We start from the raw sequence: 19,957 nt of genomic DNA, 5'->3' as shown, positions 1-19,957 counted from the left end.
TATGGTTCAGTGTTTACGATATAAGATTTAAGGTATAGGGTTTAGAGTTTTTGGTTTAGGGTTAGGGTTTAAGGTTAGGGTTTAGGGTTTATGATTTAATGTTTGGGGTTCGGGGTTTAGGGTTTAGGGTTTATAAACCCTAAACCCTAAACATTAAATCATAGACACTTAACCCTAAACCCTAAACCCCAAACCCTAAACCCTAAACCCTATACCATATACCGTAAACGTACACATTAAATCATAAACACTTAATCCTAAACCCGATACCCTAAATCCTATATCATATATACCATAAACATTAAACCATGTACCATAACCCTATACCTGGCCTAAACCATAAGGGTGATGATCCGTACACCACCGGCCAACTTTTAACCTACATTATGTATATTATTTTAAATTTTATTAATTATTTGAATCTTTATCTTAAACTTATACTCGTATTAGATCTTATTAGATGTATCAAAATCATCATATAATAATAATAATAATAATAATAATAATAATAATAATAATAATAATTATTATTACTATTACTATTAACAATTTATAATAACATCGTACATATTTAATTGCAATTGCAATCATCATCAGTTTTTGAAGATGTGTTTACAGATCTAAGTTAATTTCAATAATCGATTATTAATCAGTTAATACGTAATTGAAGATATAAGTTGCAATCATCGAAAAATTGGGTCAGCTTGTTTCATACGCTTTGTCCATACCCCTTAATTTTAAATCTTTGATTTTGAACCAGGTTAATTTCTTTTGTTTCATGTCCATACCCCTTAATTCTTATGGTACAATCTTTGATTTTGAACCACGTTAATTTATGTCCAATTAAATGTGTTTGTAGAATACAGGTCTATATATGATGGACTCGACTTGGATATCCTTGTGTGGATCTTCCCCTGCATACAAAAAAGGACTTGACAAATTTATAGAACGTATTTTCTCTAAAAAGGGAAAAGATGGTCATATATATTGTCCATGCAAATATTGCGGTAATCACAAACGGGTTGATTGGGTCCATGGTAAAACACATTTGCTATGTGACGGGTTTTTCGAAGGTTATAAAATTCCAAATGTGTATTTCGAACCGGATGATACACCAACGTTTGAAGATGCTGATGAAGATGATATGCAAGCATTGGCCCAATGCATCTTTAATGTGTTTGAAGATGAAGATGAAGATGAAGATGAAGATGATATCCAACAAACTGAAAATCAGACTGTACCAAACTTAAATGATGAAAATTTTAATAAAGTATTGGAAGATTCAAAGAAAGAATTATATCCCTGCTGTAAGTTCTCTGTTCTTTCGTTCATTATTAGACTCTTCCATTCAAAATGTGTTGGAAAATGTAATGAAAAAGGATTCAGCATGATTCTTGACACAATGAGGGAAGCCTTCTCTCATGCTGCCATACCAAAGTCATTGTACGAATTAAGGAAGATAATAAGAGATTTAGGTCTAGGTTATGAGAAAATTGATGCTTGTCCAAATGATTGTATGTTGTACTGAAAAGAAAACAAGGATAAAATTAAGTGTGACGTATGTCAGACCTCAAGATATAAACAAATTAATAATGATTCTGAAAATGAGTCAACCACAGAAGCTGATAATGACGGTGATTATAAAGCTAAGAAGGTTGGAGCAAAAGTGTTGCGTTATTTTCCACTCATACCACGCTTGCAAAGATTGTTTATGTCACCTAAAACGGCCGGGTCGATGAGATGGCATGAAGAGAGTCGTATGAAAGATGGTAGATCTTGACATCCTACAGATTCACCAGCCTGGAAAACATTTGATTATGAGAATAGTGAATTTGCTAAAGAACCTCGTAATGTGAGGCTTGGTTTGGCGAGTGATGGGTTTAACCCTTTTGGAAACATGAGTGTTTCACATAGTACATGGCCTGTTGTTTTGATGCCATATAATCTACCTCCATAGTTGTACATGAAAAAACCTTTTTTATTCCTAAGTTTACTTATACCCGGTCCATCTGCTCCAGGTAATAATATAGATGTCTATATGCAACCTCTAGTTGATGAGTTGAAAGAGTTGTGGGATACTGGAGTTAATATTTATGACACATCAACTAAGAGTTACTTCACAGTGTGTGCTTCTTTGTTATGGACGGTAAGTGACTTTCCTGCGTATGCGAATTTATCGGGTTGGAGCATTAAAGGTAAATTAGCTTGTCCTTCATGCCATAAGGAAACCAGATCAACACAGTTATCAAACTCCTACAAAGAAATCTTCATGGCACATCGTCGCTGGTTGGAATTGTTGCATCCTTTCTGTATGGATAAAGATTCTTTTGATGGAACGAAAGAATGTGAAGGGACACCGCATAGCTTAACAGGGGAACAAGTGCTTGCGGAGCTGAAAGGTTTTGAAATAAAATTTGGAAAACTTGTGAAGGATAACCCATCCTTACCATATATTTGGAAGAAGAGAAGTATTTTTTTCAGTTACCATACTGGAAAAATAACTTAATACGTCATAATATAGACGTAATGCATACTGAAAAGAATGTATGTGACAGTCTCATTGGAACGTTAATGAATATAGATGGAAAGACCAAGGATCATTTAAAAGGACGTCGTGATTTGGAAGAAATGGGTATTAGACATGAACTTCATCCAGAACCTTTATCAAATGACAAAGTGTATTTGCCTCCTGCATGTTTCGAAATGGATAAAAAAGAAAAAGAAAATTTTGTAATCTGCTAAAAGAGGTGAAAGTGCCAGATGGTTATGCTGCTAATATTTCTAGATGCATTCAGGTAAAACCTACTCCAAAAATGTTAGGCCTAAAAAGTCACGATAATCATATTTTGATGCAGCAGTTGCTTCCCGTAGCAATAAGAAATATTTTACCGAAGTATGTGCGTTCTGTTATCATGAACTTATGTCGGTACTACAGAAAATTATGCTCAAAAGTTCTTAATCCTAATGATTTATTTAACATGGAAAAAGATATTGGAAAAATACTTTGTGATTTAGAAAGGATTTTTCCACCATCATTTTTTGACGTCATGATTCATCTATTGGTTCATCTAGCTTAAGAGGCCAGATTAGGGGGGCCTGTTCATTACCGTTGGATGTATCCAATTGAGAGGTGACCATTTATGCTGTAGTAAATTATACTCGTTTGAATACAACTTTTTTTTTGAATCTGATATAAACTTTTTTTGACCACTCAGGTATTTAGGTACATTAAAATCTTATGTGCGAAACAAGAGTAAACCCGAGGGTTCAATTGTAGAAGGATATTTAGCGGAAGAGTGTTTGTCATTTTGTTTTCTGTATTTAGCCAGTGATGTCAAGACCATACATAATAAGACTAGCCGAAATTATGATGATGGTGGTGATGATAATGTCTTACCAATATTTTGTATGCCTGGTCGACCAATTGATGCAACAAGCGTAGTAAAACTCAGCTATGACACTTTGGCTATTGCACACTCACATGTGCTGTTCAATTGTAGTGAAATAGATTTCTTACGAACGTAAGTTATTTAAATTTACTATGTTATGAGATTATTTTTTATATGACATTGTGTAATTTTGACGATAATGTACATTATTCTCTTTTTGTTACTTTGATTGCAGAGAGCATCTGAATATTCTTAGTCATCAAAATCCGAAAAAATGTAAGCGTGACATTCAACATTTACATAGTCAGGAGTTTGAGGAGTGGCTGTCTGATTACGTAAGTTATTTTTGCTAGTTTTATTACGATAATGTAGTGATGATATAACTGAGCCAAACTTATTATTGTATAAATAAATTGCCTCAAATCAGGTTGATGAGGACATGACTAGTCGGGATAACAGAATCACAAGTGATATAGAGACATTGGAAAATGGTCCAAGTGAGGTTGTAAAGAAACATAAGGGATATGTCATAAATGGTTTCCGATTTCACATTAAAGATGTAGAGAAGAATAGGACAACACAAAATAGCGGAGTCATACTTCAGGCTCTAACAAGTAGCTTCTCAAGTGCTAGAGATAACGATCCTATTGTGGGAGATGTCACTTACTACGATGTTTTAAAAGATATAATCGAGTTGCAGTAAGGTGATGAGAATAAAGTTGTTTTGTTCCATTGTGATTGGATATCAAGTGGTTCCAGGATAAAAGTTGATGAGAATGGGTTTACGACACTCGATTTTCGAGGTCTGAAGCAAACTAAAGAGCCTTATGTCCTAGCTTCGCAAGCACAACAAGTATTCTATGTTGCAGATCCTGTTTGTAATGATTGGAAAGTTGTGATCAAGACAACACCTAGAGATAATTTTGATATGGATGAACAAATTTGTATCGATGATGTAGAAACACATTTGTAGAGTGACACACCGATGGGTCCTCAACTTGTAGAAAATGAGACTATTGATATGGTTAGAGGCGATTTGGATGGGGCCATTGTTGACGATGATACTTTAGTTGCTGCTACAGATAAAAATCAAATTTATCATGATCAGGGGTGGATTTGTGAGTGTTCAACATGTGTGCTAGAACAAGGCTCATAATTTAAAGGGGCCTATAATCTGACAATATATACTGGTAGTACTTATGAAAAATATTGTTATGACTAATGCTGGTATTTAAGCAAATGTGTGTGTGTCATTTAGTTCTTTTGTATTTATAAAAAATATCCCAAAACTATAGTTTTTATAGACGATGACAGAATTTATGTTTCTTATGATACATATATAATCTCAAATTTCAAATATAGAGAATGGTTAGTGTTGTACGAGTGTAACTTGTACTTAATTTATTTGTGTTGTAATATCTATATCCAACACACAATGGTTGTAAATTGTAACTTGTAACTTACTTTATCGGTAACAGTAGTAAGGTAATTAATGGACTGTGTGTTGTGATGGACTTGTAGGTCCCACCTTTTTATTTAGTTTTGATTTATTTTTTTGTATAGTTAGTTATTATAGGATATAAATTGTCTATCTTACCCTTAAATGGTATATTAACCTAATAGCAATTTAAGGGTAAAATTGGAAACTTGTATCACCAAAAATCTTCTTGTAAAAGCAACCTATTTCTCTATCTTCGGTTGTATTTCCCATCATATATATCATATATCTTCGTGTAAAATAAATCTCTCAAGTACACATATATCATCTAAATTGGTAATGCCTCACTACCATTTGGGAACCAATGAAGATGAAAAAAATAGTGGATCTATCAATTTTAAAGGTTGTATTGTACAAACAAACAATGCATAATGTTTAGTGATGTCATTTTTTTTAAACACAAAACTAGAAAATTTTCATCTTTTAAACAAAAGACAAAGATGGAGCTTCATTGGTTCCCATATGGTATTGATGCATGACCCAATTTACATCTAAATTGGTCACTACAATTTTCATCTAAATTGGGTATGCCTCACTACCAATTGTGACTCAATGCATTGCTAACACCATGAGGGTCAATGATCCGAAAGACAGGTTTTCATGATCTTTTTTCATAATGTTTAGTGATGTTATTTTTTCATGATCTTTTTTCATAATGTTTAGTGATGTTATTTTTTAGTGATGTTATTTTTTTTATGTTTTATTTTTGCAAGACATGTATATCTATAAGATGAAAAAGATGGAGATATGTGCTTTCTAAGATCTTTTTTCAGGCCCAAAACCCACAGGTCAAAAATCATGCTATTGTTAGCAACGGATTGAGTCACGTTTCCACAATCAGAATAACTATGATCTCTCTGATCTGATTATGGAATCGTGACTCAATGCATTGCAAACACCATGAGGGTCAATGATCCGGAAGACAGGTTTTCATGATCCTAGATTTTGTATTTGGGTGTTGAAAATGGTGGATAGATAATGGACACTTAAAAGTTGAAGTGTAAATTGGAATAAAATGTATGTTGATTTTGAAAAGGGTAAACTGCTATTTAAAGAAATTACATTGGTTTAGAAAAAATATAAAATGTAAAAGATTATGTATAAGGATTGATTGTGTGTGCAAGGGAACACTCTGGCGGATATACATTGGAAATCAAGTTGCGTATAAAGTTGAGAAAACAATATTTTGATCATTTAGTTATAGAATACACATATTTAATTTAAATTTAAATTGTTTTAATTATTACATCATCAATAGCATTTTACAATTGTTTGAAGCACATGTTACAATAGCCTAAAACATGTCATTACATCACCCCAAACTCCCTTTTAAAAGATAAGAATAGAAGATTATTATTAAAATAAATATAAACACCGTATAAATTATCCCTTTTAAAAGATAAGAATAGAAGATTATTATACAACGGATATATTTGCAACGGTTAGCTAGGTTTTCTCCTATATAAATACGAGTACATGTCCATTCTTCCATACCTCAACACCATATAAATTATCAAATTACTCCACTTTTTCGAACGTTTTTCTTTAGCCAAGTGTATACCATTTCCAATCATCCGAATACTCACCGTTGTAGTAAACATAAATTGGGACGAGAGTGGGTGCCATTTTGAGTGATTTTTATTAAAAATCATCATTCCATTTATTAATTAAGATCCATTTATTATTTATTGCTATTATTATTATTATTATTATTATTATTATTATTATTATTATTATTATTATTATTATTATTATTATTATTATTATTATTATTATTATTATTATTATTATTGTGTTTTGTAGAACTATTCGTGGTCAAGGCAGTCCAAGTGAAGGTGAAAACACAAAGAGATCAAGTTTTTATAGATTATGACGGATTTTAGTTTTTATTTGTGTTGTAATTTCTATATCCAAGAGATAAAAAAAAATACCATAGTACAAAATGGTTGTAACTTGTAACATACTTTATGGGTAAGGTAAATGCATCCATATTATGTAGTAATTATTATGTGGGTAATTAATGGACTGTGTGCTGTGATGGACTTGTAGGTCCCACTTTTTATTTAGTTTTGATAAATTTTTTGTATAGTTAGTTATTTTAGGATATAAATTGTCTATCTTACCCATAAATGGTATATTAACCTAATAGCAATTTAAGGGTAATATAGAAAACTTGTATCACCAAAAATCTTCTTGTAAAAGAAACCTCTCAAATTGCATATGATATTATTAGTTTATATGGGTAAATATGCTTTTTCAAATGTTAGTAATGGGCATATATGATACTATTAATTTATGTAAGTGGGTATGTATATGTGATTTTAAAAGTTAAGAAGGGTATATGAAGTTAAAAACTCTAATAATTTATTTTGTTTGGAGTCAGTATTTAGTAATACTAGGTTTATTGCCCGTGCGTTGCACGAAGAGGATAACGGTTGATGTGTTACGTTCGGTTGTGCCATGGCTTGAAGGCTGGGTCCAGGAGGGTGTGGTTTTTGCTGTAAAAGTGGAGGTTTTGTTGCAAGGCGGTTAAACGTGCAACATTGTGCTAGAGATTTTATCCAAAAATGTAGTGGACAAAGTAAAATATAAATGAACCAATTATTAAGTCGAGTCCGTACACATACACATACACATGAGTAAACATAACTGTAAAATGAAAATTTGCAAGGAAGATCCATGAACTGAGCATTATGTTGCAGCATTGTTGTATTCATAAGTAGGTGACTCCAATGATCAGGCGGTGGGTACTTTCCTGGCTGTTCAAAAGGAGCTGACCTGCAGTTGAGCGACTTGTTAAAACTACAATGTATGCAAGTGAATGAAATATTGTGTGAAGATGAAAAGTAATAAAATTCAGGCTAAGGGCCAGACAAAGAGTCACCTTCATCCCATGCCCATTTTACATATTGAGTTTTTCCACCATAAGCTTGTATGTTATTAACTAAGCTAAACAAAAGTCTTACTCCAACTTGTCTCCCTTCTGCAATCATGTAAATCTAATGCCTGCAATGATTCCCATTTTATGAAATTAATCAGGTGACTTTTCTACAATGGATGAAGTCTGTATCACAGTTATTGTATGTATCACAGTTATTGTATCATGAATTCCGAAATGAATGGAAACTTACATTACTACCCGACACATAAGATATAGCGACTATATACTTTAAAAAAAAAGTTGCATAAAGAATGCTATAAGTAATGCTAACAGTAAAAAGATTTAGAATCAGTATACAAAAGTCATTATCTTGAATCTACCCCTATCAATAATGATAACATCCATAAAAAATTACACTATCTTCCAACATACAAAATCACAATTGTAAACAGATTAGCAGGGTCTTTATACCTTGAATGTCAGCACATTGTTAACATTTATGAAAATAGATGAAAGTGTACCTTATGTAAAAGGAAGTAACGGGCCGGATATAATTTGCATTGTGCCTGTTAACACGGAGGCGCGGGTTTCCTGCAAAAGGTTTTTTAGTTAAAAATATAAGGTATGGGAAATCGGCATTCCAGCACCAGTTAGGTTCCGAGTTTTTAGAATTATAGTGTGTGAATGTTGTGTGTAAGGAGGTTACTGCTAATTAGGGTTAAGAAAAATAAAGTGATAATATTCAATTAAAATCGAAATTATAAGTAGGCTTAAGTGTTACCGTTATAGTTGGTGGTTTAAGTTGTTGAACGTTTCCTTGTATACGATATTTCTTGTGTGGTCCTTTAAACAATCAGAACTGTCATCCATCATCACGATTTTCAGGCCATCGGGGTCGGTTACGCGTGAGAGAGCTACATACAATTGACCGTGGCTGAATACAGGTTTAGGGAGGTATAGGCCTACTAATTTCAACGATTGCCCTTGACTTTTGTTTATCGTCATCGCATAACATGGCCGCACTGGGAACTGGATTCGCTGCATGACAAAGGGCCATTTTTTTTCTGTTGAAGTAAGGACTATTCTAGGGATTATGACCATTTTCCCTATATGTGATCCAGTGATGATTCTAGCGTGAAGGACAAACTTGGTAAAGTCGGTTATGATGAGGCGTGTGCCATTACACATCCCTGTGCTAGGGCTGAGATTGCGTAGTAGCATGACTGGCTGTCCAATTTTGAGTTTCAGTTTGTGTGGGGGTACGCCGGGGAAATTTAGCTTGTTTAAGAATTCAACCGGGTATGAATAGTGTTGGTCGATGTTGTCGGTTGAGCCCTTGCAAATTTCATCCGAGCTTTTAAACGTCATCTTTGCACCTTGCAATTTTTTGAACATATGTTTATTGATTTCAGCAGCATCGTCATTTCTAGGGGTCAAAATTGCCCTTTCACGCAGATAATCTTCATCTTCTTGGCTACTAATGAAGTTTGGGAATATTGTGTCTACAATTGCCTCAATGGGGGGTTTGTCAGATTTGACAATGAATTCAGCGGGGATGCGTATCCAGGTTGGTTCATCCTCTCCATCTTTACACAATGCGGGGACCTTCCCTTCACCTATATCTAGAACCCATTGGTTGAAAGTGCGTTTGCGGGCATCAATTTGACCATCGACTGTGTGTTCGTTGACCCGCATAATACGCGAAAGTGTATGAAGCTCGCAATGCTCCCATAAATCTGATCTATTGATGCACGCGTGGACGACCTCTTGTCTTTTACCTTTTGTAACAACGGGGAGTATTTGTCTGAAGTCGCCGCCCAATAAGATAGGCATTCCGCCGAATAACTTAAACCTGTTTGCATCATCTTTAGCTCCTAAAATATCTCTTAATGTTTTATCTAACGCTTCGAAAGCGTGTCGCTGCGTCATGGGAGCCTCATCCCAAATAATTAAGCTAACCTCTTGGATAAGCGCCGCTAGGTGTGTTTTTTGTTTAATTCCACATGTACTGTTTTCCATAAGTTCTAGGGGGATCACAAATCGGCTATGGGCAGTCCGGCCGCCGGGCAATAGGAGAGATGCAATACCTGTTGTTGAGACAGGAGGCTTGTTATTAAGTTTTCATGAAATGAAAGTCACTGTTTGTGGTAAATATTTATGATAATGTAATGCCTAAAAAAAAACCCAAGTAATGTACGTACCTGAGGATGCAACTGCGAGAACAATCAGCCTTTCTGATCTTAGTTTTGCGAGAACGGTATTATACAGGAATGTTTTGCCAGTCCCCCCGGGACCGTATAAGAAAAAGAGGCCTCCTTTTTTTGTAGTAACTGCATCTATAACCCGTTGATATATCGTTAGTTGTTCGGGATTGAGTGAACGGAACAGGTTTTCATGGAGCAGGTGCATTTCTTTTATATTGTAGTTTAGCTCCTCCCGAATTAAACGGTTGTCCATTTGGGTTAGCATAGATGGATCGGGCTGTGGTAGGTCGGGGTAATCATCCAGGGACTTGCCATTTCTATTTAATAAGGCTTGTAATTCCAACAGACAATAATTTTTAATTTGGGATTCTGTCAGAATTAGATCAGGGAAGTTAAATAGTTTCCTTCTTTTATGCAAGATGTCGTCTGACAAAGCCTCCCAACTTGATTCCCATAGTTGAAGCGGTTTGCTTATGTTACAAAAGAGTAACATAGTAACAAATAACTCACGTAGCTGTGAACCCGTAGCCCATATTTTTGCTTCTGAGATAGCCTCGGTCCATTCCTTGTCGTCATTTACTAACCCATATGCAAAGCACGCGTCTTTAAACGTTCGGTGCAAAACACCGTTCACTGTACGTAGTTCTTCAAAACACCGGGGGCCCTTAACTATATTTAGTAACATACGCAGGTAGTAACGTTCCCCCGATGCAGGGTTTGAGTAGACAATGCGACCGATGCAGGTTCTAAGTTTTCTCGGGCTCCATATTTTAGCATCTTGATTCCATACATAATGTGTAGGGATTTTTGCATAAGTCAGGGTACGTGCAAACTCATCTTGCTTGTTCAATTCAAACCATTGGGTGAACATCGTCTCTTTAATACTTTCCCTTTGTAAAAGTGCAGGCAGTTTTTGTGAGTCATGGAGAGTGATCGATTGCTGATTTGGCAGGTGGTATGACAGCTTAATGACGGATGGTTTAGAGTAGTGGATGTCGAACGAAAACAGTCTCCAAACAGCCTCGCAGGGGGATAAATAACGGCAATCTAGATAATTTTTTATCTCATCAACATCAATAACCTTGTCTCCACTGGACTCATCACCCGGAATTAGATTTTCTTGGATGACAATTGTTGCTCGATCAGGGCCCTTGTTTAAATATTTGAATAAGTATTTTATTGCCCGAGATCGATTACACCACTCAACGTTGATATGGGCATTGTATTTTAGTAACAGGTACCTGTTGTAGGGGACAACGGAGCTGTTGTCAAGGGGGGTGTTGTTTTTAGTGAACCTGACGCCATTGTTTCGTCGCCTATAGTTAGCATATCCTTCCTCGTCAATTGTAGTTTCTGTACAATACGGCTTCGGAAAATGCTTGGAACATTGTCGATCAATAATGCAGGGAGCGTTCATATGGACGCCACCGCACGGACCATGTAACATGTATTCAGTAACGGCCCGAAACCCCTCCGGATCATCTTTCTCAGATGGAATCTCAGCTGTTATTATGTCATCAATAGCAGCGGGTGTTTTGCATTTGTGAGCAGAGATCAACCATATTAACATGTGTACATGTGGCAGGCCCCGTTTCTGGAACTCAATGATATGAATACCTGTAACAATGGAATTCAATTAACAAAATGGTAGTAAACTGTGGGCCTGCTAATGAAAGTGTATGTATCATGTAGGATTGTAAACATTGTGAAAAAATTTGAAGTTGCCAATTATATAGAATAGGATCTGGTGAGGAGCAAATTATTTTTAATATAAGCTGTCGACTAAAATGTAAAAATATGTAATTAAAACTTATTATTAATAAATAGGGAAATGTGTTAAAAAATATACATAAAATATATAAATAGATAACATGAGCTTAAACAGAATATTCAAAAAAAATATGGACATTTATAATAGTTTATTACGATTTCTGAAATATAATAATATTATAATACAGGAAAACAGTCGGGAAAAATACCTGCTTGGCATGTGCCAAAAATTTGTTTTTTCATTATGTCAGCCATGAGGTCGTCTAGTTTCATCTTGAATACTCGAGCGACAATGTCGGGTCGGTCAGCTGATTTTTGCCCATCGATATAGGAGATCATCGTATCGACCTCGGGCCAGCGCGGGTTGGAAGTGAAAGTGATAAACAAATCGGGGTTATCATATTCCCGGCATAAAGCCATTGCATCCTGGTAGTTTTGAACCATGTACCGTGGGCTGCCTGTGTGCGAGGACGGCAGAATAATGCGTTTCCCAATTGAAGTGGCTGATGTATCTCCCCTTGTAACAGCGTCACAAACATTGCTATACAAATCAAGCCGAAGTTCATTTTGGTGATGTCGTAGCCACTTCAACCTTTGTTCTTCTACGGCGGTGTACGCGTCAACCAAGTATTGCTGGAATAACCGACCTCCTCTAAGAATTGTTGTGCCCTCGCTTTCCCGTTGCTGAATTCGGTAACAGTAATATTCTCGCATAGTAACGTGGCCACGGGTTGTTTGCCTTCTGCCACTGTTTGTGTGATACGGGAAACAAACCATGTTCAAAACTTCCAATGACATAAAGGAAAGGGCTCAATAGGTGAGCTATTTATTGACAAATCAAGCGAAACCTACTATTCAGAGCACACAGACTCCTTCTCAGGCTGGCTATCTTCATCAGCAGGGTCTTCATCCCCCGAGTCGGTCGTGACAACAAACCTAACCAACAGTATAAAAGGTAGATGTAAGAGTTGATACAGAAGTGTAACGAAGAGCACAGGGTATGTGTAGGGTTGTTTGTGCATTAATCGATGATCATACAGACATACAAATACAAACATATAGACATATATACATACATATATACATATGTGTATATATACATGTATATATATATACACACATACATGAATACAGGAATTCATATATACATGTATAGGGATATATATATGTATATATTTATATATATACATATATATATATATTTATATACGTGGCTCTGTGTGTGTATGTGTTGGTGGCAGATATACAAACCGGAGGACGGGGAGAAGAGGACACTTACTTGCGCCGATTGGAACGCTCCAAATCCTTTGCTGGTGTAGGGACCTCTATGGCCCTCTTTGGTGCTTTGGGCGTTGAAAATGCGGGAGCAACTACCGAGGATGACGTTGACCCTGGTAGTGCAGGCCTTTTCATGTCAGTTGGGGAGGGCTGCTCTGTGGGAACCAGCTCGTCCACATAAACCTTAATACAATTGAAACTCTCGTACGGGCCCTGATCATAGTACGATGCCGTCTTCAACAGGACCAATTGTGTGGTCCCTAGCAGGTTTGCAAGTGCATTCGGAAGCACAGTGTTACATGTTTCCTGAAGATTATACGTATTGTTAGACAGGTGACAGTGGCCAAACAAAGTGAATGTAAATGTCGTTTATTACCTCATCGACTTCAGCTAGTAGAGCCTTCGCAGTGCTCTTGGTCAACGTCTCGGTAGTGTCGTCGAAGAGCACGATAACCGTTTTCGCCGTCTCATCTCAAACGTCACATATAACGCGGAACCTGTTGATTAGCAGTTGGTATAAAATTAATCAGGATGACAACCGAGGTTTTGAAGGAAGAACCTCTTGTAAATAATGTCCAGTGTGGCGGAAAAGGTGACAAATACCTGGTGATTGGTTCAGGAACATTAGCCTGGCACGATTCACACCAGTGGTGTCCAGATCTCCTTTCGAGACCCTTTCTTGCTTGACAAACACTGCAAGTATTGTAGTACCAAAAGTTTTTCATCCGGATGTTGACAATTTCAACCTTACATTTGAATGCGTCCCCTGTCTAAACGTGTATCAAATAAATGTGATTTAGGCGAGCTGACTACATTAAATGGGAGTAGTGGGTGAAAACAAAGTTTTAGCAATACTCACGATGTTCTTCTTGCCCTTGCGTACCATATCTAGAAGCTCACGAAGTGTCCCCTCAGTTGGCGGCGGCAACTGCCACCCTGGAGCAGAAGGTTGAACAATCACGGGGGTTTCAATGGCACTGCAAGGATAGTCGAGCTGTAAGTTAAGACGGGTGGTAATAGACAACATATAAACAAAGTTGGTGATGTAATTGTAAGTAATACCTTACTCTCTGCTTGAATTCACTGAGTGCTGGTATTTGGAGGTCGTCTATAAGAAGTGTGGCGGACGTGCTTGAGAGAGTTATCGCATCTACGAATGAATGGGAGCTAAATTTAGTACAGCATATTATAAATCTTACAAAGATGAGGTTGGTGATGGCCAAAACCTACTATTGTAACCCTGTTTGACGGTAACCGAGCTCAAGAGAATGTAGTAGGATGCAGGTGCGGAGGGCTGCCTCTCCAGGAAGGCGGGCCCCAAACTGCCCCAAAGTGTAGTTCGGATCGCTTTACCCCTGCATATAAATAAATATCAGCCAACTCTTATCCTAGTAGGTGCATGGTGTGATTTGGTCGGTGAACAACAATTATATCACGATTGACAGCGATAGGATTTGAGTGTATCAAAGATTGCCTAGGGAAAATCTAAACCTATTTTTCCTATTTTATTTCTGTGAACCTAAACGTTGCGTTAGATTCTTAATCATGTACCTGTTACTAAGCATTTACACATTTAAATTGGTGATCAGTTATTCGACGATTAGCAAGTCGATTTATGTAACGTAATATACGCTTTCAAATGCCACAATGTAGGTAGACTGTGAGAAAGTAGTTTTTTTACCTCATGGCCTTGTCGCTAAGACGGCAGGTTAAATACTAAAATTAAAAAGTGGTTGGTTTTTTTTTTGGGTGGGAAATAGCAATTGTATTAATTGAAACGGTCTTTAGCATAGCAGCAAAGTTATGAAGCGGAGACGAATGAAACTAAGACATTGCAAAAACTTGGTCCATTCAGAAGGCAAACAATCGAAAGCTAAAACTAACAACTTTAAAGAAACGGAATATGGGCTGAAACATGGAATTGTGGCCTGGTACAGTAGTTGAGATTCGGTGTCAAAAGAAAAAGTGTGAGCTTACCTCTCGTTAGCCAGATCAAATTCAAGAGTGTTGGATCCTGCTTTATGCGGATCGGGTGCACCAATGTTCACAGCATAGCCAACTACATCTAAAAGATAATGATAGATGAGGAGTACATTAATTGGGAAAAATGTAATGTATTAAAAAGGGAAAGAGTGTTGAAATTTATACCGACAACAAATTTGCCCATTGTAGGCTCCAAGTCCTCGAGTTCAATACAATTGAAGGGATGGCGCGTAAAGCCCGTGGTGTCAGAAGTTGACTGTCTCCTGAGGAAAGTGGAGCCGGTGAGCTCGATCATGAGGCTGTTGTCCTTCATGATACGATATTCAGTTCGGTTGGCGATGACATCAAAGCCATGCAGCAAGTAAACAACACCGTCCTTTAGTCGGGCAATGAAGTGATGTGCAACATTGCTTTTGGCAGTCAACTGAATGATGTTGCCCTGCATGACCAAACAAAACACTTACATAATCCATAGATTCAGTAAGAAAATGGGGGGGCGTCGCTGAACACAGGTATATAATTTGTATAACCAGAGTACCATGAAGTTCCCCAATTTTAAAAAATTCCCAATACATCACACTAACCCTCTACAATGGCTATTATAGGGGACTCAGGTACCCAACTTAATGTGCAAGGAGGCGAAGTTACAGAAACAATTAACCATAACAATCCTAGGCAATAGGGAAAAGACTCGGTGCATGAGGGAAAAATACAGTTAACACTTAACAAATATAGTCATAATCGGATTTAAGAAATCAATGGCCCATATCTATACATACCTTTTCGTCTGAGGCAATAAAATCCGTGCTCAAATATCTCCCGTAAACCGTATGTGTGTCCCAACTTCTGCAGATCATCAGCTTGACCTGCGATTGTTTTCCTATTTCCAACTCATTGAGGAAGGCGTATGCGTTTGTGTTAACCTCAGATGCAACCTTAGCTTTACCAGATGCCATTGCAATAGAAATTGAATTATTAGTTATTAATATGCATAACAATAAAGCAGGCAATTGAAATTTATACACACAAAGAATTGTACCGTATAGGGGAGGTGAACCACATTCTGAATTTAGATGCAATTGAAACCGAAGGCTACAAAGCGATTCGTTTGGTTACATGCAGAAGTAACAGACAATTGCAATTGAACCAATTGGGATAGAAATCAATGAACATAATGAAATTGAAGTTAATGCAAGGGGTAATGGAAGGATCGACAGAGGGGAAGAAGAGAAGGGAGGCGGTTTGTTTTAATCGCATTGAAATTATTTTTATTTTTTTTTGAACAAACCTAGGAAGAAACATAGTTAAATGAAAGCATTTGGGCCGGCGGTTTTTTTTTAAACTTTTTTTAATAATTAAGATAATTAAGAATTGAAGAAACCTAATAAATAATATAATAATTTGTTTTATTTTGAGGGGAAAATTATTTTTTTGAGGTAAATACCTACATTTATATGGAGCTCATTTATTGACTAAGGAGTCAATATTTATATATGTATAGATATATATACATATATATATATATATATATATATATATATATATATATATATATATATATATATATAGATTATCATTCATATTTTTGTACCAAGTTAGAATTATATCATAAATTGGAAAATATATCATTGAGTTTGATCTAATAGTCCTCATAATAATCTAATGGTTATTATTTGCCATGTAATCCTTTACTTAATATTATTTGCTAGTAATATATATTGACTTTGTTATAGATACTAATTGAAATAAAATTAGAAGTATATTTTATACTTAAATAAAATCATCATTAAGTGCACACGTGGTAACTTGTCGATTCACTTTCACCAAAAATCAACTTTTAATGCCAGAAAGCAAGTTGCATATTTTCTTCTCAAGTCTTTTCTCTGTTATACTTTCAATCATCTTCCTGTACACATTTCTCTTAAGTACACCAATTTCATCCTTTTTTCTCTTATTTTTATTTAAAAAAAAATGGAAGTTACTCAACCAAAGATGATCGAAAATCTTCCACAAGATATGCTTGTGGAAATTTTATCTCGAGTTGGAAGTTACTCATCTGACCAGTTGTTCATGTGTAAGTCGGTTTGCAAAAGATTTTCGAAGCTTTCCAAAGATCCTTTAGTATTAAAAAGGCTTTCCCTAGATCGGAGGTCTCTATTACCTTGGGGAAACCCTAGATTCTTTGTTTTTTTATTTCGTTGTACGATTTTTGGAAACCCTAATGCGATATTTCACTGGGGTTTGATACGTTATTTTGACGGTAGACATATCGATCATGGGCTTGAATATCTCAAGCAAGCTTCGAACAGCCAACTTAAAGAGGCTGTTTATGTTTATGGTTTAATTATGTTTGCCTCTTGCAAAATAGAGGAAAAGCATGTCGGTTTACAAATTTGAAATGAAACATTCCCACCAGAGCTGGAGATGGTGGTTGCAGTGAGAACAAGGGTTTTTGATTTGCTGCAATATTTATGGTTATTTAACCGCCGTCCTTTTGCTGACGTGGCAATGCCGTGCCCTATCTCTGACCATCATGGTTATTTTCCACACATCCATGGGTTTGAACTCATGATACCGGAATGCATGTCGTGTTTTTGGGCCTATGAGTTGGGTGTTTTTGTAAACCGATTTGCATATAACTAGATTTATGTCAGTATCTTTTAGATTTTGTATAAATTATACTCCTTTAATTTAATGTAAATATTAGTAGTAATTTCTATTAATTATATGATGATCAGTTTATTTGCTTCCATTTTTCCTTCATATTATCTGGATTGCTTCCATTTTGCTTAGGGTTTATCATCACAACATAGTTTTTAATTAATACATTTTAACATGAACCAATCAATGGGGCTGCACGAATTTATGTTCTTTATGCTAATAGAAACAAAGAACACCCAAAAAGGTGATTCCTTTTTAATGTTTGTTGTTGACTAACTCTGCCCTTTTACTTGTATATATGTTTGTATGCAATTTGTTGTTGACTTGTTGCTTAAAACTGTCACCGGCCATTAGTCCCTTTCTGATCCAAAGTTCAACTAATATACCTTAAAAAGAAAGGATTCCATTTGTTTTGTTTCTTTTATGTTTTGTCTCTACTGTAGAATTCAATTGAGTGCAGAACTGAATTCAACTACTCATATTCTTTTATTTTCTTAACTGCAGAATTCAATGCTAATAATTCTATCCCAAGTAAATGTGAAAAGGCTAGGGGTCGTGTTCAATTCGCATCATTAATTAGATCATTAACTAACATCATTAATTATATCATTAATTATGTATTATTTGGGTGAGTTACTTTGCAATCATGTAAACTGAATATATATACACTGAATACGCATTGAGAAACATAACCTATTTCTGCATTAATGTTGGTTTGGGAGCTCATTAAGAAACATAAAAACTTTACACGTTTGTTTATCCTGCAAAAGAAACAATCATGTTTTTTGGGCTATGTTTTAACTATTGATCGACAACCATGTTTATTCAATGAATTGTTAAGGGTCTACCGATGGAAAATCGGCATCGATATGGAAGGATTATTGGATAGAAATGTTGTTGAGAAATGTGAATTATAAGTTGTAAAATGTGTAGGCTCAATGGATTGTAAACATAACTGCTTTGTTAATCTAATGATGTTAACTGTTACCTATATTGTTTTGTATCTCATGAATTTAATGTAATAGTTTATGGTTTTAAAAAAAGAATCCATTTAATATGGACCAACTACAATTCTCAGCTGAAATTTCAAAAATAAAAAATGAATCCATTAAATCTGGTCCAACTACAATTCCCTGCTGAAATTTCGAAAATAAAAAATGAATCCATTAAATCTGGTCCTACTACAATTCCCAGCTTAAATCTGGCCCAACTATATTTTTTTAATTTTAGAAACAAAAGAGACATAAAATGGATTTGAACCCAGGTCAATCACTTGAAATAATAACACATAAGCCACTACGCCATCAATGCTTTTGAATATTTAATGGAAGTTAACTTATATAATACTTTAGTAATTTTTGTAACAAAAGTGCAATTATACGACTTTAGTAAGGGTCCTAATATAGTCATATGATAGTTAGGACCTTAAATACCCAAGCGTCCTAGTTTTCTGACCTTATTATCTTGTTGGTTGATCATTATGAGACACCAACAACATAGTGTCCTATTAAGTACATTTTTATGCAACTACAAATTTAAGGGTAGGAAGAGTTAGGACCTCAAATACCCAAGCGTCCTATTGTTGTGACCGTATTATCTTATTGGTTGATCATTTTGAGACACCAACAAGATAGTGTCCTATTAAGTACATTTTTATGCAACTACGAATTTAAGGGTCCTAAGAGTTAGGACCTCAAATACCCAAGCGTCCTATTGTTACGACCTTATTATAAAAGTGTCCTATTTTTGTGACCTTATTATAAGTGTCCTAAAAAATATTAGGACCCCAAAATTGTGTGTCATATTAAACATCTTTTTAGGACAAAGATTTATAAGCGTATCAACAATATGACCCAAAAATTAGGTGTCCTAAAAAATAATAGGACCCCAAAATTGTGTGTCATATCAAACATCCTTTTAGGACAAAGATTTATAAGCGTATCAACAATATGACCCAAAAATTAGGTGTCCTAAAAAATAATAGGACCCCAAAATTGTGTGTCATATCAAACATCTTTTTAGGACAAAGATTTATAAGCGTATCAATAATATGACCCAAAAATTAGGTGTCCTAAAAAATAATAGGACCCTAAAATTGTGTGTCATATCAAACATCTTTTTAGGACAAAGATTTATAAGCGTATCAATAATATGACCCAAAAATTATGTGTCCTATTCTTAGGACCCCACTTTATTAGCTTAGGATATTATAGGACCCCAAGAATTACCCCGTCCCAATTTTTAGTCGCTTAGGACGCTTTTTCGCAGGGGTCCTAGATGAGGGGTCCTAAGA

General features: G+C 35.6%; 4 protein-coding genes across 4 annotated transcripts; 2 read left to right on the top strand and 2 right to left on the bottom strand.

Annotated features, from left to right (window-relative positions):
• The first annotated feature begins 877 nt into the window (after positions 1–877).
• On the top strand, positions 878–4,362 carry LOC139901343 (uncharacterized). Its single transcript, XM_071884071.1, has 9 exons — positions 878–1,514; positions 1,791–1,913; positions 2,019–2,468; positions 2,582–2,730; positions 2,796–2,893; positions 3,216–3,521; positions 3,625–3,724; positions 3,817–4,088; positions 4,149–4,362. The coding sequence occupies exons 1-9, from the start codon at positions 878–880 to the stop codon at positions 4,360–4,362; spliced, it is 2,349 nt and encodes a 782-aa protein (XP_071740172.1).
• A 2,968-nt stretch (positions 4,363–7,330) lies between these two features.
• LOC139901342 (uncharacterized) lies at positions 7,331–12,456 on the bottom strand. The gene is made up of 6 exons (XM_071884070.1): positions 11,952–12,456; positions 9,970–11,589; positions 8,629–9,855; positions 8,290–8,359; positions 7,521–7,665; positions 7,331–7,435 (listed from the first exon to the last, which is right to left on the bottom strand). The coding sequence occupies exons 1-6, from the start codon at positions 12,454–12,456 to the stop codon at positions 7,331–7,333; spliced, it is 3,672 nt and encodes a 1,223-aa protein (XP_071740171.1).
• A 137-nt stretch (positions 12,457–12,593) lies between these two features.
• LOC139901341 (uncharacterized) lies at positions 12,594–15,959 on the bottom strand. The gene is made up of 10 exons (XM_071884069.1): positions 15,783–15,959; positions 15,169–15,442; positions 14,998–15,085; positions 14,260–14,375; positions 14,083–14,170; positions 13,904–13,997; positions 13,580–13,790; positions 13,397–13,491; positions 13,022–13,326; positions 12,594–12,678 (listed from the first exon to the last, which is right to left on the bottom strand). Exons 1-10 carry the CDS (start codon positions 15,957–15,959, stop codon positions 12,594–12,596), a joined length of 1,533 nt encoding a protein of 510 aa, XP_071740170.1.
• A 1,015-nt stretch (positions 15,960–16,974) lies between these two features.
• On the top strand, positions 16,975–17,400 carry LOC139901340 (putative F-box protein At1g67623). Its single transcript, XM_071884068.1, has one exon. It carries the CDS (start codon positions 16,975–16,977, stop codon positions 17,398–17,400), a length of 426 nt encoding a protein of 141 aa, XP_071740169.1.
• Positions 17,401–19,957: the final 2,557 nt, after the last annotated feature.

This window comes from Rutidosis leptorrhynchoides, chromosome 3, assembly GCF_046630445.1.
Source record: "Rutidosis leptorrhynchoides isolate AG116_Rl617_1_P2 chromosome 3, CSIRO_AGI_Rlap_v1, whole genome shotgun sequence".
NCBI lineage: Eukaryota > Viridiplantae > Streptophyta > Magnoliopsida > Asterales > Asteraceae > Rutidosis > Rutidosis leptorrhynchoides.
This window is presented reverse-complemented; position numbering and strand designations above follow the sequence as displayed.

What these genes read in the sequence shown, in the direction of transcription:
- LOC139901343 (XM_071884071.1), top strand. Translation starts at nt 878, where the DNA reads ATGGACTCGACTTGGATATCCTTGTGTGGATCTTCCCCTGCATACAAA. An exon ending in AAAAAGAAAAAGAAAATTTT is followed by an intron (nt 2,731 to 2,795) that starts GTAATCTGCTAA and finishes AGATGCATTCAG; the next exon opens with GTAAAACCTACTCCAAAAAT. An exon ending in AAAGATATAATCGAGTTGCA is followed by an intron (nt 4,089 to 4,148) that starts GTAAGGTGATGA and finishes AAGTGGTTCCAG; the next exon opens with GATAAAAGTTGATGAGAATG.
- LOC139901342 (XM_071884070.1), bottom strand. Translation starts at nt 12,456, where the DNA reads ATGCGAGAATATTACTGTTACCGAATTCAGCAACGGGAAAGCGAGGGC. An exon ending in TCTCGCAGTTGCATCCTCAG is followed by an intron (nt 9,856 to 9,969) that starts GTACGTACATTA and finishes TCTCAACAACAG; the next exon opens with GTATTGCATCTCTCCTATTG. An exon ending in AATCGTGATGATGGATGACA is followed by an intron (nt 8,360 to 8,628) that starts GTTCTGATTGTT and finishes AACCTTTTGCAG; the next exon opens with GAAACCCGCGCCTCCGTGTT.
- LOC139901341 (XM_071884069.1), bottom strand. Translation starts at nt 15,959, where the DNA reads ATGGCATCTGGTAAAGCTAAGGTTGCATCTGAGGTTAACACAAACGCA. An exon ending in AATGGGCAAATTTGTTGTCG is followed by an intron (nt 15,086 to 15,168) that starts GTATAAATTTCA and finishes ATTATCTTTTAG; the next exon opens with ATGTAGTTGGCTATGCTGTG. An exon ending in CTCGGTTACCGTCAAACAGG is followed by an intron (nt 14,171 to 14,259) that starts GTTACAATAGTA and finishes ATTCATTCGTAG; the next exon opens with ATGCGATAACTCTCTCAAGC.
- LOC139901340 (XM_071884068.1), top strand. Translation starts at nt 16,975, where the DNA reads ATGGAAGTTACTCAACCAAAGATGATCGAAAATCTTCCACAAGATATG.